At 36.4% G+C, this 14,052-nt stretch overlaps 1 protein-coding gene across 5 annotated transcripts in view; it reads left to right on the forward strand.

Moving 5' to 3' along the window:
* Positions 1–14,052, forward strand: part of COL19A1 (collagen type XIX alpha 1 chain) — a 178,479-nt gene that overhangs the window by 19,544 nt on the left and 144,883 nt on the right. For all 5 annotated transcript variants that reach the window (XM_041477498.1, XM_041477497.1, XM_041477499.1 and 2 more), the window contains exons 5-7: positions 11,406–11,529; positions 11,911–12,186; positions 13,895–13,975. In XM_041477498.1, coding sequence (XP_041333432.1) covers positions 11,406–11,529; positions 11,911–12,186; positions 13,895–13,975 — 481 coding nt within the window. The remainder of the gene's footprint in view (positions 1–11,405; positions 11,530–11,910; positions 12,187–13,894; positions 13,976–14,052) is intronic.

Consider the following 14,052-nt stretch of genomic DNA (forward strand, 5'->3'; position numbering starts at 1 on the left):
CTGAGAAGTAACAACACAAATAACATTATCGAGGGGCCGTGACTCTACACACCATTTTTTCCTGTTACTGGATCTGTCTCTTATATGAGCAGTTCAGAATGCTAAGTGACTGCCAGTTTAAATTAGTCAATGAAATTAAACAAAAAGTACAATAGTATTCACCAGGAGTGTATACAATAACAAGAACTGATTGCCAAGGCTTGCAGGGAAGAAGTGCCATTCCAGCCCAGTTCTTGCACTGAGGACTCTCCGTGGTGGATGCACTTTGAAGTGCAGCATGTGCAATTGCAGCATGAAATCATTGCTCTTGCTCAGGATGGACATTTAGCAGTGACTTGTACAGAATTAGTAGATAATGCTCACTCATTTTATAGTCAACAGTTGTATTTGGAAATGAGGGTTTGGGATGTGAATCTTCTATTGCAGTAGTTTGACTTTTTTTAAATCTCCTGTGAAAATAAGTTGCTGAGAATTAGAATATTTAGGATATGGGTTTATATTCTAATATGAACTGTGAACAATATATGATAAGGACAGTAACTAATAAGAATAATAATAGGGACAGAGGCATTGGAAGAATATGTATTACAAAAGGACTAAATATGAAAAATTAGTTCTAGCAGTACTTTAGTATGTGGTGTCTTGAATGTCTGAAAAGGAAAGATATCTGTTAAGCCAATAAGGAGCATAAACTTTGAAATAATTTCTTTTTTTAATAGGTTATTTTTCTTTCCAGAGAACTTTTTTAAATTTAGAAAGTGATAAATAATTGCATTACTGTTAGTATGTGGAGACAGATACGCTATGCTACCAGGAAATTACATAAGCTTAAGATTGGTTTGTTGTGAAAGTGTTAGGAGGACTGAAAAAACACTTCGTTATTCAAGATAGCTGATATGATTTCATGGAAAGGAAAGTCATGAGTCATTAACCAATTAGAGCTCGTGAAAGATCAAAGAGTTATAACATAGCCTTGCTTCTTTTTTTCTCCTTAAAAATAAGTTAGAAATACTCATATGAATTCATATTATGCCTAAGAATATATTTCTTACAACACCCTAACTTTTTAAATCACAATTAAGTTTAAGTGTCATCTCTTTAAAAAGCTTATTCTGATTTTGTTCTAACACACAAGTGAATGTTTACTGCTACCCAGCTGCCTCTAGATGATTCTGTATGAGCAGGGGGCTTGGAATAGATGATCTCCAGAAGTTCCTTCCAAGCTCAGCTGTTCTGGGGTTCTATGACTGTATTATAAACTATTCTGTAAATAGTTTCTCTTCCTTGGGAATGTAGTTTCCCATAATATTGGGTATGTAATTTCATTGTCAACCATGTAAATTATAGGGTAAGAGGGAATTCATCAAAATGCAGGTTTTGTAATGGGGTAATGAGGAAACCAAGTACTTCCTTTTTAAAACTTCTAAAATATTTTTTCATCTCATTGCATGCTTAAATGTTACAATTTTATTTAATGAAAAATATTGGTGATGATAGCAATATTTACTGTTATTACTTTTTTACTTTTTTTGTCTACTAGTCTGATATATACACTAGGTAATATATTAGAATTTTCATCAGCAGTACAGACTCTAATCTCAATATTACTGTTGGAAAAAATGATCATTGTTCATTCCATTTCTGTTATTTTGCATGAAAATTATGAGGATGATTTAACCTCAAGTTGCTGTAGTTGATGCATGTGTTTAATGCAAAGATTTTCTGCTGTGGAGCAGTGAGCTTTCCTCACTGTTTCAAGGAAAGTTTGTGAATTCCTACCATATCAAGCTTCCTTGCTTGGATATAAGACACCTAGCCTAATTCCCCAGTCTGAGAAGGGCTCCTGGCCATATTCAGTGTTCTTTCAAGTTGGGTTTGGTGCTTTTTGATGTGAAGGCCAGAATTCACCTAAATAAAAGGTTTCTTCACTTATCCATATCACTGCTTGAGGTGTCCTCTCAACATCTCTGTCTTGAGCCAGACCTCTCTTTATAAGCTTTGGTTTTTGTTTCTTTCCTAGCACTTTAAAGGGAGTACCTGGACACTCCCCAGCTGGATCTGACAGTAACAGGGATAGCAAGTCACAGGTCTTTGGTCCATCCTCTTAAATATAGTTATGACTCAGCAGATAGGAATGTGGGTATTTTTAAACTGTGTTTGTTTTTAACCCCATTTAATCTGTAACTTACAAAAAAATCTCATTATTAGAGAAACTGTGAGAGTTGCAGGCCAAGCTGTACATACTCTTTGTTTTTTTGGGGTTGTTTTTTTGTTTTATTTTGTTTTTAAACTGGACATTAATTATACAGTCTAAGTCCTGAGACTTAATAAAAATAATTTCCAGTTTCTGAAAATGCTAGTAAGTCTTCTGATGTGGTGCAAACAAGGTTTTTGATAATTTCTTTTCTATACTCATTCACTTAAAATTTGTAAATGTTCACAGTTTTTATATACTGTAAAAGAGCACCTTATTTATCTAATTATCCTTCTAAGTGTAAGCAGAACACCAGGCTTAAATATGCATAGACTAGTCATGCTGTGTGTAGGGGGTGTTAAAGCAAAAGCATGTTCTCTCTGTAGCTTCACTCTTGCAGCTGACAGCTCTTTTTCGGGTCTGACCCTGCTATCTGGTGTCATTAACCTTCTTTCTTACTCGGATCGGATCTCTGAGTTGGTAACTCAATCTTCACTACTTACACCTTCTTTTTTGGGGAGATCAACTGGAACCAAAGCAGGTAGATATACAGATTTGTAAGCTCTAGTGCCTTTGGTCTTGCCTGTGCTGTTTTTCTCAAGCATTTCTTAGTACAGCCTGCTTGCAACTTTAGCAAGGAATGAGTTTGTTTATTTATAGGCAGTCCTGCATGCTGGAGAGGAGGAGGCCAGTTATCCAGACAATTATTTGGGGTTAGCAAAAAAAGCACCCCTTAGTTTGGTGCAGCTGCACTCCAGACAGCAGTCCTAGCTCTCCCTTTCCACTGCCAGCCATGCTGTCAGCACTGTGAGTGCTCGGCATTTTCCTGAGAGGGACGCTGGCCTGTGAGGTGGCTTGCCCTTTACCATCAGCCAGGGTTGTCTTGGACTTGGCAGAATGAGCCCGGGAAGGAAAGGGAGAGCCTGTTCCAAGTGTAATCAGCAGTTCACTTTGCTAGTACTTGTTCCATTGGTTCATTGTAAAATGCTACCAGGAGTTTGGGATGGGGATGAGGGGAGACTAAACAGGAAGAAATTGAGTGTTCTATGGAAACAACATTTTTAGGTTGGGTAGCATGATGTCATGCAGAAACATACAAGGTGCCTTCCAAAACCCCAGCATGAGAAGTAAAAGGGTGTGAGTCTCTCAGCATGAAACTCTGCTGGAGCTGAGTCATCCTCCTCTGTACCAAACTGAAGAGACCATTGTGCAATCATTTAGTGTCTCTAGGTATCTGTACAAATGTCTGATGACAAATGGATTTCTTCCTCCTATGGGGAAGGTTATATGGATATGTAAGCTAAGTAATTCCTGATATCATCCCTCCTCTCCATAATATGAAGTGCATTTTCTCTCATCTTCATGGCTTCCAATAGACAAGTTGTCTATTGTAGTTTGAATTTTCTTTACTTTTCCAGACAACAGCAACTACTTAAATATACAAATATTTAATACTGTACAATAGGTCTTGCTTCCTACAATAGGGTAGGAAGCATATAAAAATGTGTGCAGAGCAATTTTCTCTGTCAGTTGCCTGCCATATCTTACCATGATTTTTTTCATTAACGTCATGAGAAGGTTTCTTGATCAGCTGAATAATTTCATTCCACTGTAGATAATCATATTTAGCTTAAGAACTTAATATCTCATTGACTTCAGAGTCTGACAAATAACAGGCTACTGTAATAACTAGACCTGTTGTGTTTGTTCCATTTCTGGTCGCTAGACTAGAAGGATCATGTGAGTTAGAAAACAGCTCCTAAAATGTCGAAACAAAAATATGGGTGAATGTTGAAAGAAATATCCGAAGTTCCTCTTAAACTGTTTAAGTTCTGATCCTCTTCTCTTGATGGTTGCCATCCACAGTTTGCTTTTAGGATATTTAGGACAGAAAAGTAGCATTTTTGCATAATCTCTAAAGGCCAAAAATCTTGATGCAAGTCTTGAATGAGCTGAAGACAATTTAAATCTCTGCCATTCTCTTAAGCACATCTTAGTTTTAAATTTTTAACAAAGACTGTATCTTTGGAGACAATCACAACTGAAGAAAAGGACAGATCATCACGCTTCTCTGGATTCTGCCATAATCTCCAAAGAGGAAAATTTAGTTTGGTTTTTTTTTTGTGTGCTCCTTGTGAGGAATGTCAGACCCTAAGTAAATTTTTCTGTAGGGGCAATCGATTTACTAGTGTGGCTCTGAGTAAGGAAAAGCACTGAAGGTTTCTGGGATGTTCACGCTGAACAATAAAATCAGGTTTTCATGAGTGCAGGGTGGTTTCAGTCCCTACAGTGAATCACAGTAGTAGAAACCTATTACAAAACTGGGAATGGGGGATGCACATGTCTGAAGTTCTACATGTCATTCCTAAAGGGAAAGCAGAATGAGGTCTTCCTATATCTAGGAAGAGCATAATTCTCACCAGGAAATTATTGGAGTTCAAAACAGATGATTTTCTCTTGGTTATTTTTATATTTTCAGTGTAGATGGATGTTGCTGCTACTTACGCTGAACACAGATCTTGTATTCAGAGTGTTTCTTTTGCTTAGATGACCAGAGAACAAACAAATTGAGAGATGGGGAACAAAGAAAGAAAGACGTGGGTCTCTAGTTTTTTTGCACGCAGGGGAAAACATCTCCTCTCCATCTGCTTTCCCTGAATCAAGGAACTGGACAACACTTTCTGATATCCCTCTGCCCAATGCTGCTCAAACCAGCAAGTGTGTAACTTCATCAAAAGGACTGAAAGCTGTCTTCCACAACATAAGACTCCAAAATTCTTTGTTGACCTGAAATTTCTAAAAAACTTCATAAAAATTCAGCAAAATTCTACTTAGGAAAAAGAGAAGAAAAATTGTTGTATTTCCAATATCCTTTTTTATATATTACTGCTTTTAATTGTCTTGTTCTTATTACTGCTAATTTTTTTTTTTTTTTCCTCAGAAAACTTAAAATACACAGAAATAGGCTAAAATTGGAAAGCAGACATTCTGACATCTTTAAAATCAAAGGAAGACTGGCCTTTGACTTCTTTAGGGCCAGGAGTTCACCAATAATTCCTGTAAATAAGGATACAGAATACTGCTGGAAACCCTAGGGTAGAAGTACTTTGCACAGGCATAATGGTTTTGGCTTTTCTGTGCCTCTTTCAAGACAATGTTTTTTCAAATGCCCTTTAAAATTTGGTATCAATACAATTGACTTTCACTCCAAAAAATTCCTGAACAACCTGTAGATTAAAGGTCAGTTAATCTATACCTGTTCTGTAAATGAAAGCAGAGGCATGCCGAAGTATATGAAATATTAGGTAAATCCCTCTTCTCAATGTTAAAATACTCTGCAGCTTTGCTTTCAGCAGTACATTTCATGAGTGGGTTGAGCTCTCCCTAAGTAATTAATAACTCTTAAGCTGTCTGAATAGTTTCCCTTGAGTTGCATCATATAATGTGTCGTATGAAAACAACTTGAGGCCTAATGTAACATGAAACTATATAGTGCATCTTAAAGTGATTTGAGGAAGATGGATGGGAAGGAAATTATTTCTTATTCTGACAGAAAAGACAGCTGTTCTTAGCTTTTATTTGAAAAGAATTTGAAATGCATTTTCTAGGCAGGGATTGGTAAATTGTTCTAGTTAGTTGATTCCTGTTTTCCTGTTGTACCAATCAAGTTAGGTAAAAAACTGAGAATCAAAAATATACCAATTTATTGTAGAAGTAATAATAATGTGGAGACTTTTGTATTTGGTCCACCTGAGCTTTACTTTTTTATTCATAACAGATCTGAGTTTAAACTCTTTGCAAACATGAAAAAGTTAACACTTCAGTGTCTCCATCGATGAAGTATGAAATAAATCATTATCCAATACAGGAAAGTTTTTTAAACCAACTCCTTGAGCTCTAGTCACCAAATTATTGTAACATTGTCATGTTACAAGTGACATATACCAGGTAATGGTATATGTCAGCTGGAAAAGATATGTCTTGCCATAAACTCAAAACATCTCTCACTTCACTCTCAGGAAATGCAAGTTGGCTCATCTTTCTCTTCTTGGAAGATATACAGCAAGCTGGAGGCTTCATTGATACTTGTAAATACGGAAGTTTATCATATACTGTAGTGTATTCTCATTCGATATGGAACAATTGGAGTGCATAAGATTCAAAAATAGATGCTGCTTTTCCATTAGTGCTTTTTTTAAAAATAAAAACAAAAGGTAAATAAAGGATTGCCTTACTAAATTTGATATGGGTAACTCAATGCTGTATTACAAAGATAGAACTAAAACTGTTTATAGCACAGTGAATACACAGTTAATTCATTCATAATTACTTCTTTTAGTATGCTAGCACTAGGAGTTCCAGCTGGTATCTGCATTTCAGAACTTTTGAGAAAACAAATGAATAAAGAAAATATTTTGCCAAAAATCATTCTATACTTAATCTTTATAAACAGTGGAAGTTATGCACAAATACAGTGGAATTGTTCATGCAACATTCTTCTAACTGCTCTTCTGATAACCTCATAATGTACAGTCATAGTATACACCTGCTTTTAGGAAAAATTATGGCTACATTTGATGCAGTAAAAAAGAGGAGACTGCAGCAAAACCCTTTGCATTTCTGAGTATACATATGCTTTGACAGAGTTGTTGCAAGAACATGTGTGTTTGTTACCATTCTGGCTGCATCTCCTCATGTTTCAACCTGTGAAGCATTAAGAATGTATGGATTTGTAACATATCTATGTACAATCCAAAACATTGTATTGTTGGGAATGTTCCTGCTGGCTATTGATGGTCTCAATTTGTCAGTGGAGGCCTCTGTAATTTGCAGTACATCTCAGTCCCACAGACCAGGGTGGTGTAAATTCAAACCTCTGTATTCAGTTCATGTGCTTCAATTCCTGCTATTGTTTTCAGTAGTTTCCACCAAGGGTGTGCTTTGCTTTGAGAACACAGTGCTCCATTCATCAACTTGAATTTTTTATTATATACTACTGACAATATGGACAGAGGGAGAGAATCAAACTGTCGAAATTCCACCTAAAGTATAATTTAATCAGACTCTGGGCGCCTGAGTCTGAGAATAATTCAAATTGCCCACTCTCAAGCACCACCCAACCCCTAGTGGCACCTAAAATGAATAATTTTGGACAACTGATTTCCCCTGGCGTCTGGGCATAAATTCCAGGCATGCTTAGAAGCACCATGGCTTAAGCAGAGAGGCATGTAACTCCCACCCAAGTTCCATTGTGACTCAAAGATGTGTGTAGAGATGCCAGAACGTTGCCCATGTCCCTAGAGGTGCCTAAGCCATTGACTGTGCTTCAGTCACACATAGTAAGCTTGGACAGTGTTGGATTCAACACAAACCACAGCAGACATGAGTGTTTTGAGTGTAGAAGAGGAAGAAAACACCTTTTTAATAGACTTAAAAGTCTGAGCAGTCACCTGGGAAGGATGTCTGGTTTGCTAAGGAAATTAGAAAAGAATGGGAGAACTTAACTGTTGTCCCATTGAAAAAGATATTTGCTTTTCATGGAGACCTCAGATTTTTTGCTCCCAAGTCTGATGATGTAATTTTGTTCAGACACTGTTGTCCAAAAAGGCATCTGGTTGAGAGATCAGATGTCAATGATACCCTCATCTGCTTGTCTGTGTTAATTTGTAAGTTCTTTTGTCTTGTCTTTATAGATAAATTTGCACACTTACCAGTTGCTACCCATATTTCTGTAACATTATAACTTGCTTAAAACCTGTCATCTCTCTTACTGCTTTTGGTGTAGACACCATGATTTACTACCTTAAGCTCATGTTCTCTGCTTGTGCTGTGTGTACATCTGTAGACTTTGAGGTGAGCTTGGTGTAGCTTTCCTTCACCCTTTTTGTCTCTCCTTTTCTTATTGTTTTTATAGTGTGCCATGTGGAAAGGTTAAATAATATGTGTTGGAGTACTTTTTGGGTTGTGGATGTGTGCAAAAACTTGCTTTTGAATTTTTTATTAATGTTTAATGCTGTTCCTTTATTGTTTTCACCCTTTACATAATACCTCATAAATTTTCTCAGGTTTTAAATGTTTGCAGATGTGAGCAGATGAAACAGTATTGTAAACATTCAAATAACTTCTGAATTTCAAATTCAGTATTCCATGAAATTTAGGTTTGGCTTTTCTCATGTTCCAACATGAGGTTTTATGTTCATTTTTCTGTTTGCTCTTTTATTTTTCTCATCAAATGTCATTATATTTATTCTTTAAAACATGTACATACTTTGCCCAAATTTGAGGATTGTTAACTGATTTTACAGATTAGAAGGTGCCATGGTAATAATACTTAAATATCACTGAAGTATCTTATTAATCATCTGTACCTAAGTCACTTCAATGCTCAATGCATGCTTTTATATTCTGTTACAATCACTTGAAGCCATTCAGGGAAGAAGAGCATAGGGGAAACTGTATATGGTAGCAGATAGCCTGCTGGTTTTCTGGATATTTCATCCCGCTGTTTTGTTCCTTTTCATCTTCACCATCTATCTAGAAGGGTTGACTGTGAACTCTACACTTTAAAGCATCTGTTAATGATTTTTTGGTCACCAAGGAATCTTCATATAGGCACCGATGATAACTCTTCTCAAAATAAGGATACTGCTTCTGTTAAGTTATATCTCTGCTATATGGTAGTAGTATTGTGTATTAAATTTCTGCTGTTCATTGGCCAAATACTGGAACAAGTTTCCCAAAGAGATGTGGAATAATTTCCATTCTAGATACTTCCAAAACTCAGCAGGACAGGACTTACAGTAACCTGATACAATTTTCAAGTCCCTACTTTAAGCCCAGCGTTAAATCCATTGACCTCCAGAAGTACTTTCCTACCTAAGTTATTTTGTGAATCTAACTGAATTTATCCTTAGTTCAATTCTGCTTAAATCTTGGCTCTTTAGTTGACTTCACTGAAATTGGTAATGTCCTTAGGAATTAATTTGATGTTGTCTGCTTTTCTCACTTCTCTTAATACAGTTTTCTTTGTCAGCTCAAAGGTAAGGGAAGTTAGAGTGAACTCCTGCTGGTTTTTGTAATGCTGGCCAATTCCTTAGCTCTTCTTTTTTTTCCTGAATGGTTTGGTAAACAGTTAAGGAAGGTAAATTTATATCACGGGTGCTCACACAACCAAACTTATTTGCGAAAATTCTGAAAGAAACACAATTTTAGAAGACTTAATACTGTCATACACCTAGATGGCTGTGAAAGCGTTAGGAAGGCATGCAGTGAAAAGCGATGGAGTGGTAGATGGGTGTGGGTGTGTAGAAAATAGTGCCACCTTGCCAAAGACTGCTTCTGCTTGTCTTCCAGACCTACAGTAACAATCATGGTTTCCCCTCTTTTCATTTGATGAAGACTTCTGATAATTTCTTTTCCACAGTTGTCTGTCCTTTGTCCATTAACGTGAATTCCCCAGTGTCCCCAATATGGAACTTAGCTGGGAAAGTTAATTGATTTTCGAGAGCTAATCAGATGCTCCCATCCACATCAGATGCCAGATATCCTGTCTAGCTTACAGCTGTAAACCTGAGATACCATCTCCATAGCCTGCCTGGGGTGCAGGAAATCGTAGGGCTGATCCCACATCCAGATAGTTTATTGTTCTGCACTCACACACTCATGCCCAATGAAGGTATTTTTTTTTATAAATCGTGAAACATGTTCTTTATGCTATATTTGAAATACAAAGTATGAAATCTACGTCTAAGTACAGCCAAGCCTATTCTCTTTTGCCTTGCTTTTTGGCATTCCAACATCTATAGCTGTACAGCAGCATATGGGTCCAGTAACAACGTGGGACAGCAGCCAATTTGGTCCTAGGATAAAACAGGAATCAGCTATGGGAAATGAGCCAAAGAAGTGTGATTCCCACATGAGGGACTTAGATAGGTGCTAGTCCTTAAAGAAGCTCTTTGGCAGGATTTAGAGCAGGCTTCTCTGCACAGGAGGCATTTTCCTGAGCTCCTAAGTACAGCAATGTCCAGGAGGGTTGTAGGGCTGTTGTTTCATCAGCTGTAGTGCTTTGCTCTTTCTTTGCCCCCACCTTTGTTGTTTGTCTTATTTTGGTTTTAAGAAAAGCTTTATAGCACATTGCTGTATAATTGTAATCCCAACAGTACTTTTTTAGAATTAAACCATTTGCTTCATGTGATTGTGGGAAATAAAATGGAGGAAATTTTTCTTCTGTGTGGGGGGGTCCACAGGTTTCCTGAACTCTGATCCAGGGAATGCTTTTTGCACCATGGCTAGCTGATTGTAAACAGCAATGTGAACGCTTTTGCTACTCCTGTGTTGTGCAGAGATCTGTGGTTTTAATTTTTTCACCTCCATCTTAGAAAATAAATCATTTGAAATGCAGAAGCTTCAAATTAAATAAGTTGATTGTACTATCCTAATTTATTTAGTAAAAAATTAGTATATATGATTACCAAAGGCTGTAGAGTTGAGGTACAGATTTCATTTTTTGTGAAATACAGACTTTTCAAAGAGTTCATGGAAGTGATGTTGAGGTACATTCTGTGATATAGGTCTGACTTTTTTTGAGACATTGATGCATGTTAGGTGAGAAAGTAATAACAAAATCAAACAACAATAAATCATTTGCTCTAAAATGCATTCCTTATTTTTTTTCAAGCTTGCTAAAGTCCAACTGTTCTGATGCTCAAGATGTCTGTGTCATTGCCCATGGAGGTCACTGGATCAAATCCCTGCTCAAAGCAGGACCAATTTGAAAGTTAGATCAGGTTATTATGAGCCCTGTCCAGCTGTGTTTTGAAAGTCTCCAAGGATGGGAGTTATTCCACAAATCCTCTACAAAACTTATTCAAGTATCCCAAGCAATAAACTGGAAAAATATGTATTTTAAAACACTTTCATGTGGGACATTCACTTTGCATAATTTCTTTTTAGAAATTATTTATATTAATCACAGATGCGAAAAAATTTAGAACAAAAATTAATAAAAAAATGTTCAGTCATTTATTCTTATAAAAAGACTGAATTGTACTTTTGTGAAGAAACACTTCTGAATGCTGAGGCCTGTGAATATGTATGAGTGGAGAAATTGTTTGTCTTCTTGTTTTCACCAGGTATTATTTCTGTTGGTTCCTTTTAAGCAGTGCTTGTTTGTATAAGAATAACAAGAAATCTTTCCTCCCTCCTGTTCCAGGCAAGTGTTTCCAAATGGGCTTCCTGAAGAATACTCTCTGGTTGCTACGTTCCGTGTACGGCGAAATACCAAGAAAGAGCGTTGGTATATATGGCAAGTTTTAAATCAGTATGACACACCTGAGGTTAGAGTCATCTTTGATTTATTCCTTCAAAAAGTTTCTTTTTTCCTGCATGTAATATGGCACCTGTAATAATGGATGTTTCATTAATGGATTTAGCTAAAGTTTATATGAAATAGATAGCCTGCTTTGAAATAACTGATAATTTGTGGCAAGAATGACAGAAATTTAGCAAAATCTATTCAATTTAGACTGCAAAATAGAATAAATGCCTGTTTTATTTATAGCTGATATGTGTTTACCAAGTTACATAGAAGAATGCTTCATGACATAATTCTTGCCCTGTGTATGTAGTAGAAATATTTTTATTATATATGTTTTATGTATGTGCTTCTTTCTTATAACTTTTAAATAACCACTTATTTTATTTTATCTTGTTTTCAGATCTCTGTCCTCCTGGATGGTACAAAAAAGGTGGTGGAGTATATGACCAAATCCTCTCAGGGAAATATACTGCACTACACTTTTAAGAGTCGAGAAATTTATCCATTGTTTGATCGGCAGTGGCATAAGCTTGGTATTAGCGTGCAGTCGGGGATCATTTCCCTCTATTTGGATTGTAATTTAATTGAGAGAAAGCAGACTGATGAGAAATTCACCATTGACTTGCAGGGAAGGACACTGATTGCTTCTCGTGCTGCGGATGATAAGCCTGTAGATGTGAGTAGTATGAAAGGACAAACAGATAACTTGAAGTCATGTCTTAGCCATGCTTTTGCTAACACAGTTGTAAAGAATCACGTAGATAAAATGTTCAAACCCAGTCATTATTTTTGAGTGTGTATTCTTAATTTGAAGTCCTTAAGTGTTTTTCTCTAAACATTATTCAATTATGTAGCATCTGCTAAGACAAAGCAGTTGCCAGAGTAACTGCATAGAACTCAGTCCTGGTTTAAGGAGTCTGTTTTTCTGTATTTGGAGAAAGAGCCACCTAATTGCCACAGATATAGTATTTCTATGTTTAGAGGTAACTTGCGGTTCTAATTATTTTCTTTCATTTTTAGTAAGATTTATTTATAGATTGGTATCAGTCACCTGTTACACTTTGTCTGTCTTTGACAAAGGGGAGACACAAAATAGTTAAGGATTACCTCCGTATTGAGGTCTTCTAGAGTAATTCAGCTATGTAGAAAAAGGGGCACATTGTTCATAATTGTCTCTCCTTTATCCAAAAGAGAGGGATTAGGAAGTGGCCAGAGGTGTGTTTCCTGCAGCCTTTGGTGCAAGAATTACCCAAGGAAACCCCATAATATTCTGGGCTATTTTCTGTCCCAGGGATGCTCTCTTCTGTTTCCTCATGCAGGGAGGAAAGTAATTTGAAAGCAAGTAATTTGAAACACAGCAAGTAATTTGAAATCTTCAGGAAATATTAGTTTGTTTTAAGTACAGTGACATGCAGCTACCAGGTTTAAACCATCTGCCTTCGGGTTTATAGTGACCATCAGAAAGCTTCAGCGATGTTGTGTATGCTGTAGGGCTCCAGAGGAAAACAGCACATTGTAACTGCGAGAGCAGTTACATGGAGCCAAGCTCATGCTTTGTTTTATTTTATAAGACTTGAGTTCAACATTATTTGAAATATTGCACTGTCTCCTCATTTCCAAATAACATGCAGCAGAAAAAGCAGGGTTTTTCTGCTGGTTGCATGGTATGAGGTGGATAATTCTGAGTGGAAGTTGTCAATTGGGATTTCCACGTTTGCAGGAAAATATTATGGGCTTAAAACTGATGAAGGCAGCAGAGCAGATCCTAGAGCAAGGGTCACTTTTCTCAATACCAAGTGCAAGAGGGAGATGAAGAGGATATAAAACTGATGCAGAAAGAGGAATATGAGGGCAAGAATAACTGGTTAGAATTTTACTTTCTTCTCATCTTTCCAATCCACCCAAAGTCTCTCAAACAAAAGCTTTACCTACAGAATTGGTGATTTTTGCTCTTCAGTTAACTTAGTGGCAATGTCCTGGCAAAGGTCTGTCCAACACAATAGATGCATGTGATAGAGAGTTTATCAAACCTTTAGTTTAGTTGCCTGCAGAGGAAAATTACATTCCTGAAAAGAAGGTTTGCAGAGGGTAAAAGGTTTGCACAAGGCTAAAATTCTTGTGTAATATAGCAAACCAATACAGATGGATGCAGCTTAAATGAAAATAAATGAAATCTAAAATGTGATTTACATCAAAGTAATAGACTGCATAATTTGGTCCTTAAATGCGGAGCTGTGTAATTCTTTTGGGTTTGTATTTTTTCTAGCATTTTTGAAATATACAGTGTTTCAAAGAGAAAGTTTACTACCCCAAGATAAGAAAAAGCATGCTATAACACATAATTTTTTACACCTCATATTAATTTCTTTTGTATTCCTTAATAGATTGAACTTCACCACATAGCAGTTTATTGTAATTCACAACTTGCAATAGAAGATACATGTTGTGAAATATCTTCAGACTTGGTAAGTTAGCTGTTAAAATTCAAATGTTAATACAAAAGAAATTGCATTATTGTTTCCTGATAAAGAGCTGTAAAAAA

Source organism: Pyrgilauda ruficollis, unplaced genomic scaffold (genome assembly GCF_017590135.1).
Source record: "Pyrgilauda ruficollis isolate IOZ18807 unplaced genomic scaffold, ASM1759013v1 scaffold40, whole genome shotgun sequence".
Classification (NCBI taxonomy): Eukaryota; Metazoa; Chordata; class Aves; order Passeriformes; family Passeridae; genus Pyrgilauda; species Pyrgilauda ruficollis.